The sequence below is a fragment of the Pelodiscus sinensis genome, chromosome 17 (genome assembly GCF_049634645.1).
Source record: "Pelodiscus sinensis isolate JC-2024 chromosome 17, ASM4963464v1, whole genome shotgun sequence".
Lineage (NCBI taxonomy): Eukaryota > Metazoa > Chordata > Testudines > Trionychidae > Pelodiscus > Pelodiscus sinensis.
The window spans coordinates 13,038,519-13,055,726 of NC_134727.1; the positions used below are offsets into that span (position 1 = coordinate 13,038,519).

At 41.9% G+C, this 17,208-nt stretch overlaps 1 protein-coding gene across 2 annotated transcripts in view; it reads right to left on the reverse strand.

The window, feature by feature from the left end:
• GABRG2 (gamma-aminobutyric acid type A receptor subunit gamma2) overlaps nt 1-17,208 on the reverse strand; it is a 57,480-nt gene that overhangs the window by 22,677 nt on the left and 17,595 nt on the right. For both annotated transcript variants that reach the window (XM_006111193.4, XM_075900191.1), the window contains exons 2-6: nt 12,683-12,831; nt 10,664-10,731; nt 9,114-9,334; nt 6,410-6,492; nt 5,678-5,815 (exon numbers count right to left, since the gene is read on the reverse strand). In XM_006111193.4, coding sequence (XP_006111255.3) covers nt 5,678-5,815; nt 6,410-6,492; nt 9,114-9,334; nt 10,664-10,731; nt 12,683-12,831 — 659 coding nt within the window. The remainder of the gene's footprint in view (nt 1-5,677; nt 5,816-6,409; nt 6,493-9,113; nt 9,335-10,663; nt 10,732-12,682; nt 12,832-17,208) is intronic.

The following is a 17,208-nucleotide window of genomic DNA, read 5'->3' on the forward strand; positions in this document are numbered from 1 at the left end:
CCCAGGGAATTGTGAGGACTGTTAGGCTGTGTCCAGACTCAGGGGTTTTTTCGGGAAAAGTAGCCTTTTTCCGAAAAAACTTCACCTGCGTCTAAACTGCAGCTGCGTTCTTTCGAAATTAAATCAAAAGAATGTGGCTTTTCTTTCAACGGTGGTAAACCTAATTCCACGAGGAAGAACGCCTTCTTTCAAAAGTGCTCTTTCGAAAGAAGGCGTTCTTGAAAGCAAACAGGCTTTTTAGAAAGAGAGCATCCAGACTCACTGGGTGCTTTCTTTCGAAAAAGCGGCTTGCTTTTTCGAAATTCCGCGTGCAGTCTAGACGCTCTCTTTCGAAAGAGGCTTGCAGTCTAGACATAGCCTTACAGGCCTCATGTCAGCGTGTTACTGATTGGAGTTCCCACTGACTCAACAGCTGCCCGAGCTGCTACTAGAAGAACCTTGGCCCCAGTGCAGTAGGCAAGCCTGCACCCCCCCTCTGCCACTCATGTGCTGGCTCAATGTGCTGTGCCTGTCGGGAGGAGAGGTAGGGGTGACGTGTCTTCACCCCTCCTAAACTAAGGACACAAACCATTGCCTGAACTGAACAGCATGTATTCTGCCCTGCCTGAACCAGGAGTCCCGAGAGAAAACTGCTTTTACGACCTCATCGAGACTCTTTCACTTTGTTAGCATGCCTTTTGGCCACCATGGAGCACCCAACTTTCCAGCAGAAAATGGACTGCCTGCTCTCCCCTCATATGGAATATGCCAAGGTAGAGCCCGAAACGGTGGTCATTTACAGTCAGGAAGAACAGCTATTACAGGTGGCTGCCCCTCTTGCAGACTCTTCAGGATGCTGGCCTTCCAGTCAACTCCAAAGGAAGGTTAAAAATCAGTTGGCAGAAGACATACTTGGGGTATCATCTGGGATGGGGGCCTTATTCGCCCACTAGTTAGAAAGGTCGATGCCATACAAAATGATCCAGTTCCCTCCTCCAAGAGGAAAATTAGGCAGTTCTTGGGATTGGCAGGTTACTATCCCCGCTCCGTGCCTCAGTTCACAGCACCCCCTCACCAAAGATATCCCCCCCCCAAGGTTGAAGTGGAACACCGACTGCGAGGCCGCATGTAAGAACCGTAAGGACTTCTTGTGCCACGACCAGTCTTATTCAGTTTGGATTTTGCTCAACCATGCATGGGCCAGCTGGACGCATCATAAAGCTGTACTTTCGCAGGCCATCAAGGGGGAAGACCACCACATAATATATATAGAGGAGAGGCACCTGCAGGCAAAGAAACCTGAAAAGGTTAGCTCTGAAGCACGAAGCACAAGTAGCAAGCTATCCTAATGCAGGTTAGGATCAAGCTGTGTAAGTCCCCTTTGTACTTTTCTGATTGTGGAGTGGCTATGTGTGCCAATGTCATCTTCCATTATAAGCTATAATAGACTTAAGGGCCTTGTGTTCACTACCTGCTAATTGCAATTTTTTGGCAGTTGCACATAGCAAACTATCAGGCATGCCTCTGTCCCATAAAAGTGCCACTACATACAAGGAAAGTCTTCTGCTTGGCAGAGAGCGAGTGAGGTCCATTGACTACCTAAGTGAAAAACATCAATTCAGGTTGACTTTTTTTTCCTTTGAGCATAAACTGAGATTTAGGCGCTGCATGAAACCTCACATCCAAATCGTCAAAATGACTATGTCATGCAGCTTTGTGGTAATGGCCTCTTGACATGTAAAGTATTTTATGCTAAATAATTGGAGTGAAATCACTTTTGCAAAAGACTCTATCACAGGGGGGAGGGATAGCTCAGTGGTTTGAGCATTGGCCTGCTAAACCCAGGGTTGTGAGTTTAATCCTTGTGGAGGCAATTTGGGGCAAAAATTCATCAGGGGTGGTACTTGGTCCTAGGTCCTACTGTGACAGCAGGGGACTGGACTCAATGACCTTCCAGTTCTAGGAGATAGGTGATCTCCATTATTATTTTTTTTTTAGAAAACAAAAGGTGGCATCTCACAAGCATTCTGCTCCTTTGAGCTAATCCACAGCACAGATAACTTACTTGATCCGCCTGCCCCCAAAACAGTTACCTCTGGAATAGAGCTACAGGTGGCAGGTATTCTGGTCATGTATCGCAACAGTCTTCAAAGAGGCTGCAAACAAGCCACAGGGGAATAGCTGCACGCAGAATATAATTATTTTCACTTAAGACGCTGATGCTAAAGAGCCTGCTGTAGAGGGACATCATTTGACAAATGAGTTATCTTCCAGAAAGGTTCCAAATGTTACAGGTATAGGTACAGCAACTGCATCAGCTCTGTTTCTTACTATAACCGGGCTACTAAGTGTCTAATGAGCCATTAATCTCATTGGAAGATTCATAGACCACAGCAACAGCAAAGTAGCCCCTTGCGCGTTAATAATACTTATTTCCACGAAACAACGCTTGGCTGTCATAAGAGGATAGAGCCCATTTGCTTGGTCATAGCTTGATTTTTGTTTTGTTTTGTTTCCCAGTGCACAACTCCACGATGACACTGCATTTAAGGGAGATGCTAGCTAGGCAATTCTTTTTTCTTTTGTAAAATGCAATATTATGGGCTCAGATTGCAAAATGTGATCTTTGCCAATTGTGTATTTCATAGTTAGTTGTGTGTGTGGCTAACATATGGGTTGTGTGCATTGCACTGTTGGTAGCTGTATGTGCATGCTGCCATTTAGGCAGGCCGATTAGGTCTTAAACATCTTATGTGACACATGGGTTGTTCATTACTCTGTGTCAGCAGCTCTTTGAGGAGTGAAATGCACACCATAGCTAACACAATTTTTGCTATAATCTCTATCGAAAAGCTGTCATATACTCCATGTCAAAACTCATAACATATAACTACAGAAAATTGTATGGTGTATATAGGGCATAGCTACAAAGCATTATGTTCTTAAATTGTCTTGAGCAACACTACACAAACCCAGGCTGTCATAGATAACAGAATGTGCCTTTGCATATTTGATCAACCTTGTCCTTGGGCACGTATAGAATGTACTCTTAATAGTGCAAATACACTTATATGTGAACTAAAGCTATCAAGCAGTGGCGACGGTCGTATGGTGCTCTGTATCCCAGTAGGTGAGAGAAACTTTCTTGGCCTCCTGAAACAATTTATTTCAATTATTAAAAAAAAGGGCAAAAACCAAGTCCTTCATCTCAAGAGCAAATAAAACCAAATATTTTGCACTGTATGCACCTTTGTCCTTGCTAAAGTCTAACCAGCAATGTTGAAAGCCCGTAATAAGAGACACTTCTTCAACAAAAAAGAGCCTTCTTTGTTGAGTTTTAGTCTGAGAAGCACATTTTTAGGTTGTTCTTTTTTTAAATCATGTCCATCCTTATTCCTTAGCACTTGGCAGCATTGAAGCCCATGTTAATTAAACTAACGTTGGGATTGTATTGAAGTGGAGACGTAGTCCCCAACACTTAATTAACTGCTGTGTCCTGTCTCAAAGGCTCAGCAAATTTAAAAACATTTTTTTAGGCGCTATGGTTAAAAGTGTCTGGGAAATACAGCGAAAGAAGTTTCTATGAGAGCAATCAAGACTGGAAGGCCACTTCAAGCGCTCCCTGCAAAGCATAACTGGGCAGTGAACGCCAATATATGTGCTCTCTGCGTCAGAGCTCTTAACCACAACATCCTACCAGTTAAGGAGCCCAGCGCTGAACTAAACCAGTTACTGTGCTGGGGTAAAACTAGCACATCATCTCCATATACATCTGGCTGTTTGTCCTTCCGCATAGAGCTCACACGTTCAGCTAAATTTGGCAGTAAGCTGATATTGCACCTAATTTTAGATAGCCTTTCTGCTTGTTTTGGCTGCTCCTACTGAGGGAGTCAGGCCAGCATGCAGTGCTGGTAATCAGGAGGCTGAGGTCGGTCTGGCGGACAGGCACAGAGTAGGTAACGTACTAAAATGAAATAAAAAAACCAGATTGGGGAGGTTTCAAATGTCCATTGTTTTTTTGGGGGGGGTCTTCCATTCTAGACCTTAGGGCATGTCGATTCCTACTGTCACTCAACCATTGGCTAGGCTCTCTCCCCTCCACAATATCCACTGTCCTCTGGCCCTCTCTATTGGCGCCTCCAATATAGCCAGTGCACATCGTTACAGCGCCACATAGCCTGAACTTAGGCTACGCAATTCGAGCTAAGCAAACTAGCTAACCACCCTTTGGTGCAAGCAGACTTTCAGATTTTGTAGAGGAATGAAATGAAATATATATGTAAAGCAATAAAAACGTAAAGAACTAAAGACATTGCATTTTGGACCACGGTTGGAGTCATGGATGATGCTTGCATTGCAGACCTGAAAGTATGACTTTAAGAGGAAAGACTTGATTTAATTATTCAGATTGGGTAGCATTTAATCTTTAGTAGTAACTGTAATTTCCTGATAAGGCACTTACTATCCAATACTGCCGTTGGCTTTTCATGGTCATGGAGTAGGAGCCATAGCAATGTAGGTTTCCCTGTGGTAATTTTGTTTATATGCTTGCTGATCTGCAACTTCACTGAGTAGGATCCCGGCTGAACTCAGTTTTCAGGAAAATAAAAAAAGCGGAGAAAACGTCGAGAACATATAATAAACACCACAGGAGACGAGTTCTCTGACATCTCGCTCCAATTTTTTTGGTATAGGCCCAGCAGATATTTAAAAGACACTCACCAGGACTAAGTTGCTTTAGAAAGCCTTCGCTGTCCTGAAACAAGTGTTGCCTAAACTAGGCTTTTACTGAGCTTTATTTAAGTAAAATGAAAACAGTTATGAAGGGAATGAAGTTTTTTATTTTATGTGGATGCATAATTTCTTTCTATAGTCACACATTTCTTTTTATAAGCACACAGTACAAGCAAAAATATCACATGCCCTTGAGACACAAATGCAGGAAACAGTGGACCAATGGATCTGAGCGCCATGTTACGTTTGCCCTGTTTTCCCTGTTCTGGCCAAATACCAACTATATCGCCATTAGCGCACAAGGTAAAAACAGCTAATTGCAGAAAGACCAGCTAACACTTTCTGGACCTTAATAACTGTCACCAGTTTCCACCAATGCTAGCACGTGTGCTTATTTCCTAATTTAAGTACTATGTGATCGTCTTACGTGATCATTTTATAATCTAGTTAATGTAGTAAGGGCGGGTAACACAGATGGAAATATGGCGTAGACCTAGCTGAGTTGTAGAGCGTCTAGTTCACGGTGGCTTTTGACAATTTAGAGCTAGCACCGAGTAAGCAGTAGCGTGCAGCTCTATTGCTGCAGAAGGGAATTGTAACTTTACGTGACTATTCTATGCCTGGCCATTGTGGTTATTTAGTCAGGATCATTATCCTCTGCACATCAGCTCTTCCATTCTGCTAAGTGTCTTTAGAGGGTCAAGTCATTATTTACATCCTATCATTTCCCGATCCACCCTACAGATGCTCTTGCTGCCTTCCTGTGCCAAGAACCTGCTGAAGTGTGCAAGATAAGCTTCAGCAAGAGAAAGAATTTTATTTTTCCATTCTGCAGGATACATGACGAATTAGTGCCATAAGAAATTAAAATCACTATGGTGTGCTAACTGCCAGAGGTGAGCTCCAGATAATCCTATACCACTTTTTAACATAAAAAACATTTAAAATTAAAAAAAAGTTTTACCTGAGGTTGTCTTCACTACTTCTGTAGTATTTCGCAGTCCAATAAAAGAAAATTGATAGAGCCGCCAAGATCTGGTGTCTCCTACCTCCACCGAACTGCGTTTCCACTGGTAAATGATTTCTTCCCTGGGATAGCCATCTTCAAAACAATTCCAAATACAACGTCACAATTTTTTTAAGCTTTAAAATGTACTTTTTAAGACATAGCCACATTTCTATTTAACCAAAAGCTATAGAACAGCACTCTGTGTGCGTTCGTAGAGCACGGCGACAATGCTACTTATCGTTCAACATATTTCATACTTTTATGTTCCAAAACTGAAATTTCAGGTGCCAATCAACCCTGAAACATCTGTCACTGTGAAATCGCCTACTTCACACCTGATTTCAAACGCATCAAGCAAACCATGCTTCAAAAGTAGTGGATGGAATGACACACTAGGACGTGTGACCAAGAGTGACACTGCACCACTTTATTAAAGAAAGCTAACATTCCTGGAAAGCCTAATTAATTTGTGCAAATAGCTTATGCAGTCGCAAGTAACATTATTTCTTCTGTTTTAGCTGTGAACATATGTAATGTGTGCACATTTATGAAATAAGTGTCAGGGCCTTCGTAGTGCAAATTAAACGGCAGATGACAGAGTCTGCTGGCTAGCTAGAACTAATAATCTTTCCGTTAGTATGTCAATATATATAAAGGTGGGGATAAGTAATTTAGCACCTTACTTACAGCTTGAAAATTCCAGTGGACAGGAATGTTCATCCATTGGAAAGTTGTGTAACTGCAACTGACATTCAGCATCTATTGTCAACCTTAAAATAAATAGTGACAGCAATTTAGCATCAGAATATAGAGCACACCTCCTGGCACGCAAAGCAAGTAGATTACCAAAAGTAACCCCGATAACATGCTATCTTAAGTTGCTTATTCCAAGTATTCCTAGTACTGTTACTCCATGTTTTGAACTGTCCAAGAAAGGAAAACTGATGAGCTCTGGTGCCAAGAGCGGGTGCTAAGCTCTGCCGCTAAGATCTGGTGCCTCCTACGTCCACCGAACTGGGTTTCCACTGGTAAATAATTTTTTTGTTTGGGATAGCCATCTTCAAGACAATTCCAAATACAACTTCACATTTTTTTTATTTTAAAATATACTTCATAAGAAATAGCCACATTTTTCTATTTAAGCAAAAACTATAGCGCAGCACTCTGTGGGTGTTTGTAGAGAGCGGCGACAATACTATTTAGCTTTCAACACAGTTCATATTTTATGTTCCAAAAGTAAAATTTCAGGTGTCAGCTCACCCTGAATCATCTGTCACCATGAAGTCAGTGTCTTTTTCTTCCCAATAACATCAACTATTCAGGGTCATTGACAACACAGAAAACGTGAAAGTGTGTTTTCAATAATATTTTAAGTGATTGTGAAATGGCAGCGTTACCTGAGTTGCAATCCCTGAACGATTTATGGACGCAATTTCAAATGGGTACTAGCCAAAAAAAGCCCTCATTTGTCTTTTACAATTTTACAAGAAAAATTCTCTATTAGAGTTGAGTTGGTCAGTTAAAAAGCTCTAGGTTTTTCACATTTAACCACTCTGTACATATGTTTCCAGTCTAGGGCAAGTGCGGCATGCATTGGCGGCAAGTATTCATCACTAGAGGAGAGACGGCTATTTGTCCAAGAGCTATATTTCAACCTGAGTCCAACATTCTTCTCTTGCATGCTTTGCTGGAGAGGAGAAAGGCGCCTGTGAGACCAACTGTAAGAGAAAAACACCTTTTCCTCACAGCAGGCAACGAGGCTCACATACTGGTGTCTGTGTAGTCTACGAGACAGTTGCCTGTGATTGAAATGGGAACAGGGTAGTAGTTTTTTGATCAGATTCCTGCCTTAACTTTCGGCTTTCATTCCTTTGTTGAGCTGCCTTCAAGACACCAAGGAGGCAACGTAATCTGCTTATGATCAGCTAATGCTGCACTGATGGCCATTTTTTTAAATGGCCATGTTTAAACCTGTTTGACTATAACAGTTCCTAGCCCGTAAATTCAGTGCCTGTTTGAAGTTGTTTCTTGTTCTGGACATGTTTTAATATGCTTCAGTTAGTAATTCTGCCTTGAGGGCCCGGGATGGCTTAGACCAGTCATACAAATGCAGATATCTCTCTAGTGTGATTAGAAAAAAAATCACTGATGAGTTGCTAGGGAATTTAGTAGGCATGAAAAGCAAGGGATCAGCAGCACGTGCCTGCCACCAGGCATAATTCCAGCATACAGCTGGCAAACATAGCCTTGCCATATTGTACCATATTCCAGCTCCATCCAATATGTTTGCATGCTACATGATGACTCAAATTGTGTGCTAGATTTCTGATGCACCTTTGGAATACGTTGACTGTTGAGCAATGAGCATATTTAATAGAACTACTGTCTACATATTATTGTCAGCTCACTAAAGCGAAAAAGGACGTGATTTGAGGAGAAAAGTGTTGAAGTTTTAGGAGCGTATGGTCTGCGATATTAAGGGCTACTTAACATTACCAAAGCAACTTAGGATGTGCGTTATCAGACTGATTTTGATTCAAACTAATTTAAAACCCAATCATTTTCTTTTCTTCAAACTGTGATACATGAATGTCAAAATAAAACGTTTGAAGTGCAAATGTTGCTTTCAACATATCTAAAGACATAACCAGTGAGGATTGAAGAAAAACTACGGTTGCCTCAAAGAGAGCTACATGTAATTAGAGCGATGGCCTAATAGAAAGCGTGACAATACATATTCAACAACCTTTGGTTAAAATTCTTAAATCACTGCTTTTACTCCTGCCATGTTTAAAAGCCTAAATTTTATTTTCACATTTTTTTTTCTGAAAGTAAACTTTTTTCAATCTTGGCTTTTTAATCTAGCTCCATTGACGTCAAAGACATCATATAGAAAGGACCTGTTGAGGTAAATTAGCGGTAAATACTGTTTAATTCTAACTTAATAATCAGAGGAGAACATTATAACAGTGACAAAACACATGATAAGCGAGTCATTGAAAATGCAACTAAGGGGAATACTATAATAATTTTTTTGAATACTTACTTAAGCCGCATGTACTTTTAGTTACTCAAATGCCAGTTCTTGATAAATAGCTGACTATAGCTGGATGCTAATGAGGCACATAACTTGTGACACTGCACTGCTGATGAAAAGGGCAAAGTGAAAAATGGTCTAAATGTGTCTAATTTTTTTTCAGACCATTTTAAAACAACCCTTCATAGAAAACAGGCTTTGGTCTTAATTATGCATTCCTATTATGTTTACACCGTTGATTTTTTTTTAAGTTAATTTCTGCGGTGATTCCTTTTAGCCTTACAATTGTATGAAAAAAAAATCTACTTTTCCTTTTTCCCTTGAGGAACCAAAGTTAAACACCAGTGTAAATACCTTAGTGTGTACAGCACTCTGCCATCATTCCAGATCCTGAGCATCCTATTTGGCGTTGTTATCCAATGAGCATCTGCTTTCTTGGAGTTTCGGAAAAATGTATCTGGTATCCAGATCTTACCAACCATGTTACTGTTCAACCGGAGCACTTTTATTGTGCTGTTGAATTTCAGACGTCTGTCATACCATGTTTGGGCGAAAAATATATCGATCGTATATTCCTGTTCATTAATCAGAAAAAGTAATGAAACCTTGTGTGTGGTAGAATTAGAGCGGCGTTTAGCAATTATTCATTTAAAAAAAAACCCTTGGAAAAATATTTGTAGTCAATACAAGAGGGATTGATGCTAGCACTGGTTAAATAACTTTTGATAAGTCTATTTTAAAAATAAGAATGCATGTGATTTTTTTCCCCCATATTTAACCAGGTTCTGACTGATAGCAGCTGGCTGTATTCTAAAGTCTGTGCGTCCCTCCTAGCTTCCAGCCAGTCTCAGTCAGGAGATTCAGGTCATTTCAGATCAAGACGTATTGTCAGTAGAAAGAAGAGGGTTTTTTCTGCCCCTTCCCTCAGCCATTGGAGAATTGCTCCATCTAGGTCTTTCAGGGTGCACAACAGCCATTCTTCAGTGAGTAGAGTATATTCGATTTGTGTTTGCAAGTTGCTGTGAGTCTGGTCCTCATGAGTTTGTGGAATAAGGAGACTATTTGCTTTATATAGCAAGAATGACCAGGTGTCTGAATAAGGGCGCCCCCCCCCCCCCCCCCCACCCCTTCAGCATCCTGGAAGTCAAATTATAAATTAGGACTGGGTCGCGGAATTGAAAAGCATTAGGTTACTAATTGAAAGTTGTACTTATGTTTAATTTTTTTTACTCCGTGCGAAAATCAAAGGGTCAGCACTAACAGAGTCGGCCCTGGAGACCCAATAGAAAACTAGAGCAGCCCATCAGCCTGCAGCTTGTAAGTCTCCACTAACTGTACATGTACTGCTTCCTTCCTCTCATGGGAAAAGAGGAACAGTTTTCAGGGAGTGTTACATTCTATTGCCACCCTTAACTACTGGATACTTGACATCAAATGATTCAATGCCACAGTGATAGGGGTCTTTTTGGTAGAAGACGTAGCCACCCTCCAAAGCTTAAAAAGTTAATAAAATTTCAGAGCTATCCCGCTACGTGTGTTTCAGTCTAATGTGTCGCATAACTAAATTTCTGTATTTCTATAGAGAACAATGACTCTTCATACTAACACAAGTGTCGCGTACACAGGCTGTTTCCGGCTGGAAGATTACAAATATATTACCAAAAAAAAAATACACCGCCTCACCCAAATTAGCAAAATATTCTGCACTGTCGTTGCATGATTAAATGAGGGCCAACACTTTTAGTGCATAACACATGGGTTACCTATGAGCTTTGTGTAATAAAATTTGTTTTAGACAGCATATCAAAACTAATGGACCATAATTGTCTAACGGAATTATTGCATCCATCAAACAACATACTGATCAGCAAAAGAGTAACAAACTGTTAAAAATGGTTACCTACCATATTGATAGCATTCACTGGCCCAATGCTATTTACGTACATATCAGTGTGAATCACTGTTGGTTTAACTGGAAAGAAAAAGTTTAATGTTTATCACTGTGCTATCATTGGGTGTTACCCGTGTAGCCACTAAGCCCTCTGCCCCCTTGCTTACCTTTCTTTCTTTTAGTCCATTACTTGTCCTTGTGCCTTTCCACAATGAATGTCATTACTATTCTACGAAAAATGAGCCCTTTCACTCTAATTGTGATAACTTGGGTGCGGCTACACTGCAATAACTATTCCTCTGCTTGTCTAAGCTCATTGACTATTTGGATAAAGGCCTCGGCTTGTGAAAATGGCTATTAAACCTTAAATGGTGAGATGCTCTTTACTTCATCTGAGGCTAACATCCATAGACGCACCCTTTTTTTATCCTCCATTTTATCCTCTTCACTTGCTGCTATGGATTATTTGTACCGCTGTGACTGTATTAAACTAACTGTAGACAGCAGTTCTAGCAAGATTTACAAACTGCACAGGAATGCTTTCCTTTTCCATAAAATTCAGTTCCTGCTGCTGCCCCACCCCCCAATTTATTTAAAACACATTGAGTGGCCCTTCCTCCCAACCCTGGCAGAAAAACACGGCTAGTGTCACCCACAGTCACATAGGTGTTACTCCCAGAAGCAGTCGGAATGAACTCACACGTCCTCTCGGTAGCCTCGCGAGTCTGATTAAATAACTTTTGAAAAATATTTGCGGAGTAGATTGTGGAACTACTTGGACCGTATATGGTTCACAGGCCATTGCAAACCATTTTAAACAGGAAATCACTTTTTGAATTTAGGTGTAATGCAACCCAAACATCCTTGCCCGCACCATCTTTGTGCTCCTTCCTCCAACTCTTTCTGAGGCCCCGCCCCGATCACTCCATTATCACTCCCCTAGACTTACTCAGTTTCACCAGCTGGGGTTGGGGTAGGCTTTAGAGCGTGAGGAGCTCTGGACGTGAGCTTGGGGGAGGCAGTTGGGTTGTAAGCGGCACCTGTAGCTGCAGGCTCTGGGAAGGTGCTTGGATATGCCTGGGTGGGGGCACGGACTACGGATATTAGAGGCAGGTCATAACATGCGGAGGGGGTTCAAAATGTGGACTCCAGCCGGTACTGTTGATAGTGCCTCGGTAATGGTACATGGGGTTAAGAGAGGCTCACCCCTGTCCTAGCCCTGCACCACCCCAAAAGCATCCAGTAAGCTTTCTCTAGCCCTAACCTTATTGTGTCCCTTCTCTGCTCTGTGGTGCTAGGCAATAGGGATGGAAAAGAAAGTTGGGGACAGGGAGAGGGGGCGGTCAGTGTGATATCAGCACTTTCCAATCCGTCTCCTGCCTTGAACAGCAAGCAGGAGGCTCCTGGGAAAACTGCTCTGAGGCAAAGAACAAAAGAGTCACAGCAATGGGAGGAGGAGCAGCTGAAGTGCTTCACTTGGTAGCCGTTGGAGCTTGGGGCCAAACTATTTAGAATCATCGTTCAGAGTCTCCACGATCTACCAGTCGATGCTACTGTATTGGTTGGTGACCGTTGTTATACCTGCTTATGCACAATTTACATGTATTTATGATTTCACCTCCTTATTAAGGACTCAAATCTAGCTCATGGGAGGCTGTTAGCTGAACTATGTTTGCTAAACTGCAGTTCCCCGAACCAGGTCCTATTAGTCTGAGAACCACAGCAGACACTGTCACCATATGAATAGCAGCAGAAGGGCTAAAGAAGAATGGAGATGAAGAGCTGACCATAACTTGAAGTCAGACATGGTCTATTCTGGCCTTGTTGTGTGGGCAAGCTTGCACATATTCTCCATATGCTGTTCTAACGCTGTTGGCACTAACACTTGACAGTCAGTCAGCTCCTCCCCCCCCCCTCCCCCCGCCATTTTCTGTGGATTATGCTTTCAGGATATATATTTCAATGTGAGAATTCTCTTTCTTCAGCCTCCCTCCAACCCCCAGGTCAATTACAAATAGGTTAGGAAACGCACCTCCTATGTCAGGTCTCAATTTGTTGTCATATCCCTCCAGCAAACCATTTAAAATAAGGGTAACATCACTCTCATGGACTTTGGGCGTCAAAACCCATGTTTTGTTGGATGTATAATCTTCATAGTCATCATCCCCCTTTTGGCTCGAACTGTGAGGGGGGGAAAAAACAAGAATGTTTTGAAAAGCCTGAGTGTTGCAATCCCATTCATACATCATCGCATTTGAAAACGGGCTAAATGGAAAAAATCCTGTTCTAATACTGCTGCAACATTTCACAATACATTTCAAAATGGTCTGCATTTTTACAACTGAAAGACTGAAGCTCGGATGTCCGGTATTACCTAACGCTAAAGTTCATTTCGTATAACAGAAATAATTTTCTGTGTATTTTATTGTTCCGCGATGCTTCTTCTGCCCTTGAGACATCTGTTTCTTCATCTCAGCTGCAACCTATTGTAAAAAAAAGCTCTAGCGGTCCATTAGTTTATGCATCACGTTGTATGTACACTTTTTGTTTGACATAATACGTTGAAGTAGTCGATTAATAATTAAGATTAGTAAGTAAATTAATTCAGACAAATTGCCATGTAACCTCATTGCACTGTGAAGAGTCTTAGTTTGTTGTGCACCTGGAAAGGTCAACATAAATAGTTTTAGACTTTGCTTTTCACGTTCTTTTTAGTCTCCAAAGGCAAACATAAAATAACCTAGCTGGTTTTTCATCTATCCCTAAACTAGTCCGCACAGTAAATCACGTAAGTTATCGCTGAGCCTGTAGAAAAAGCAATGCTGACACCTGGTAATTAAACTTTGTTTTCTTCTGAATGGCTGGTTGTAATACCAGGGCAAGTGATTCTTCGCACACAGCTCTTTAAACGCATCTGTGTGCTGATCTGCTGCTAAATTCGTCCTACTCTAGCAGTCAGCTCCCTCTTGATTTTGAGATGCTTTTGTTGGGGGGGTTCACAAAAAGGAGGACCCTTCCCCTCCAGTGGACTTCCCATTGCTGAATTGGTTGCCCACTGTCCTTGGTAGCATGCTTCCAGTGGGTAACTGCGATCTGCTTCTCCAGGGGCATGGCGGGCTACAGTTGTGTGTTGCGTCTTCGTGACCCGGACCGAGCTTATTCTTGGGGAGCAGCTCCGTTGGCTGCATCCCCCCCCCCGGAAATCACACCCCATAGTGAAATGGTGTTTTTGGAGGCTGGCCAACATTCATACTGCTGCATCTGGCTGGTCATGGAACGGCCAGCAGTGTCTTCGAAAACTTCTGTCTGCGAAAGGCCACCTCTTTGGAGCTAAATGTCTGGATCCCCCACCTTAGAGGGGATAACTTTCTTATTGGGTCTAAAAGAATTCTTCTGAAAATATAGGTCAGGAAAGACAATACAGTGTGGAGTCACAGGGTTACAAGTGTCTGATTCATGTGTCTCTGGTGATACAAATTTGCCATAAACACAATTTAACTGATCCATGTTATAGTGATTTTGCATAATTGGAGTAGTGCAACAGATCACAAGCAAGGTGGTGAATCTGGCAGCTGGGAAAGAGTGATAATGAGAGTAACTGTGTTCCTGTCTGACCAAACAGAACAAACTGACTGATAGTTGTGAGCAAAGCGCTGCAGACGATTAGCCCAATGAGGAAAACTCTGTTTAAGCCGTGCCAACAGTTTTCGAATGTAAATTTTTGATTAAATGACTATAAACAGAGTTGAAACGATCCACATTAAAAAAAGTTGCGGTGGTCGGTAAACGTTGCCTATTAGTTAATAATAATGTTTGTCTAAAAAAAATGCACTGATGAAATTTAATACTGGGCATACCCTTTAAAAAAAAACTCTATTAAATTGCAAATCATGTGCTAGCCATATGAGTGGTACACGAATTGATGCAAATCAGGGCCAAAAATGACCTCCAATGGCTTTGCTTGTGTTATAACAACAAAAAAAAATTGGCTGTGCTTGCCACCCCTCCCCCCAAAATCACAGAGCTGCCTTCTTGTGTCACTGAGAGCTAATCTTTTGGCTACGGTCAACTAAAAAACTCGCCAGACTCCAGAATTATGTATGCATGCAGTCTGCTCATGACACTACACAGAACCATTAATCAAACTGATACCAACTAATGCTTACAGTAACAGTTGCTACTCATGAAGCTGGACAAGCCAAAAATTTGTGTTTGAGGTCTCAAGCAACATTTTTACAGACAAAGCACTGGAAAAGTGTTTTTGTCTTTTTAGTTATAAACTAAGTGAATTTGGTAACGAACAATAAGCCTGGGATGCCCGTGATGCTTTTTTGCATGATTTCTGAAAATAGAACCTGGCCTTAACGTGAATATATTCGCATATAACAATATTTCCACTATCTTATCAATATTGATTTCTGAGCGCTAAACTGCTGCCTTGCAGAAATTCTATCCTAGCACGGTAAACTGCGCTTGATTTATTATGTTTCTATATTGTTTTAATAATGCATGATTCCAACTTCTATCTCTACAGATCATTTTAGGAAAAAAACTATTTTAGCAACTGGCTCTTGGTTATTCAACATTAAGTAGAATTTACAGAGGAATCAAGGCCAGCTGATAGTATTTTAACGAAACCTTACAGGATACAGGAACAAATCATCTTACTGTCCAGCCAGACTAGCAAATATGGCAGGAGAGCTGCTTGGTTTAACAGAGAAAAACTCCAATGATCTTTCACACAAAATGGAAGCTTAAGACAAGTGGCAACTTGGACAGATCACTAGGGAGCATTATGAAATCATTGCTTGAGCATGCAGGGATAAAATGCGGAAGTTCAGAGCACAGCTGGCCTTGCAGCTAGCAAAGGACAATAAAAACGATTTCTAAAGTATGTTGGTAATAAGATCAGGGAAAATTGTAGAAGACAACCAAAGCTAACGTGGAAAATGCTGAAGTACTCAATCCTTGTATGCCTCCATCGTCACTGACACGAGTGTCAGTTTACTACACGGGGTAGCACAGTTTACTGTGTGGGGCGAAGGTGATCAATACTCAGTAATGAAACAACAGATTATTTAGAATAGCTGCAAAAGAGACAAGCCTGCGTGGCACAGTATAACCTAACAGATTTATTGGCGCATAAGGGGAAAACGGATGGGCATGCTATAACTGGACTTTAGACAGTTTTTGCTATTGTCAGCCACGATATTCTTGCCAGCAAGTTTAAGAACTATAGCTTGGATGACTGCACTATAATGTGGAAAGAAATCTAGCTAGACTGTCAGGCTCAATGTGCACCGACGCTGTGTAGTGGCAACTGATATCTAATGGGTCAGTTCTAGGGCCAGTTTTGTTTAACATCTTCATGACTCTGCTGGATGGTGGGATGGCTTGAATGTTCACAGAGCTGGGAGGGGGGGGGGAAGAGGCGGGTAGATAGCTAGTCTGGCGGGTGGGAATTAGGTCCAAGAGTGACCTAGACACATTGGAGGATAGGTCCACAACAAATCTGATGAGGGTCATCAATGATAAGTTCAGAGTGTTACACTTATGGGCGAAGACTCTCATGAATTGCTGTAGGTGCAGAGTACCTGGGGCTAATGACATCAAAAGACATGTAAATGCTGTCCAGTTTTGGGCCCTCTACTACAGAAAAGATGAGGCCAATTTGAACAGAGTCTAGCAAGATGGCAAGAAAAGTGACTGGGGGCCTGGGGCACATCACTTATAAGGCGAGGCTACGCCAAGTGGGGATATTTAGTCTGCACAAGAGAAGAATGACGGGATATTGGATAGCAGCTTTGAACTTCCTGAACTGGGCAACCAAAGCGGCTGGAGCTAGAATAGGCTCACTGGTGGCAGATGACAGAACAAGGTGCCATGCTAGCAAGCTTCAGAGGTGGAGATCTAGGCTGGGTATTATTAAAAGCTTCCCTGCTTTTTCCCCCTCATTATGAAGGCTTACTGTTTTTCTTAATAATACTATTTAGCGTGTCTATGTGTACACATCAAATTCAGTCTCTATTAAAAAAGTGATCCTATTCGGTCATACATTAGCATAGTGATAGTGTGCTCATTCAGAGAGCACCCCTACCACCACTCCAATGCAGGTGGAAGCAGTTTGTCAATGCGAACAGTGCCAAAAGGCAGGTAACATTTCCACGTTCCTGCTGGCCAACAATAAAAACCCAGCCACCTCTTGTCCCAGGGCTACAACGTGAGCAGGAAAGGGTTAATCATGATGTATTACACACCAGAGGTGTGAGAGGCTCAGAGCAGGGTGTTGGGATACAAGCGTCCTGGGTAGGAGGAAGCCACATGCCAAATTTGGTCTAGCTCTTACCGTTTGACCACATGCTCTCACAGAGGATGAGACACACACAGTTGTAAAAGATAGTTTACTGGAAGAACAGTTAAAAGGAAAGCGATATCCTGCTGATTTCACTATAGCTTAGTTATGTAACCAAATAAGTAAGTACTGAGTTTTTTTCTTATTCCTGGGTGCTCCACTGCCCATACGCCACCTCTTCCCACTCTGCTCCTCCCAGAAACTCC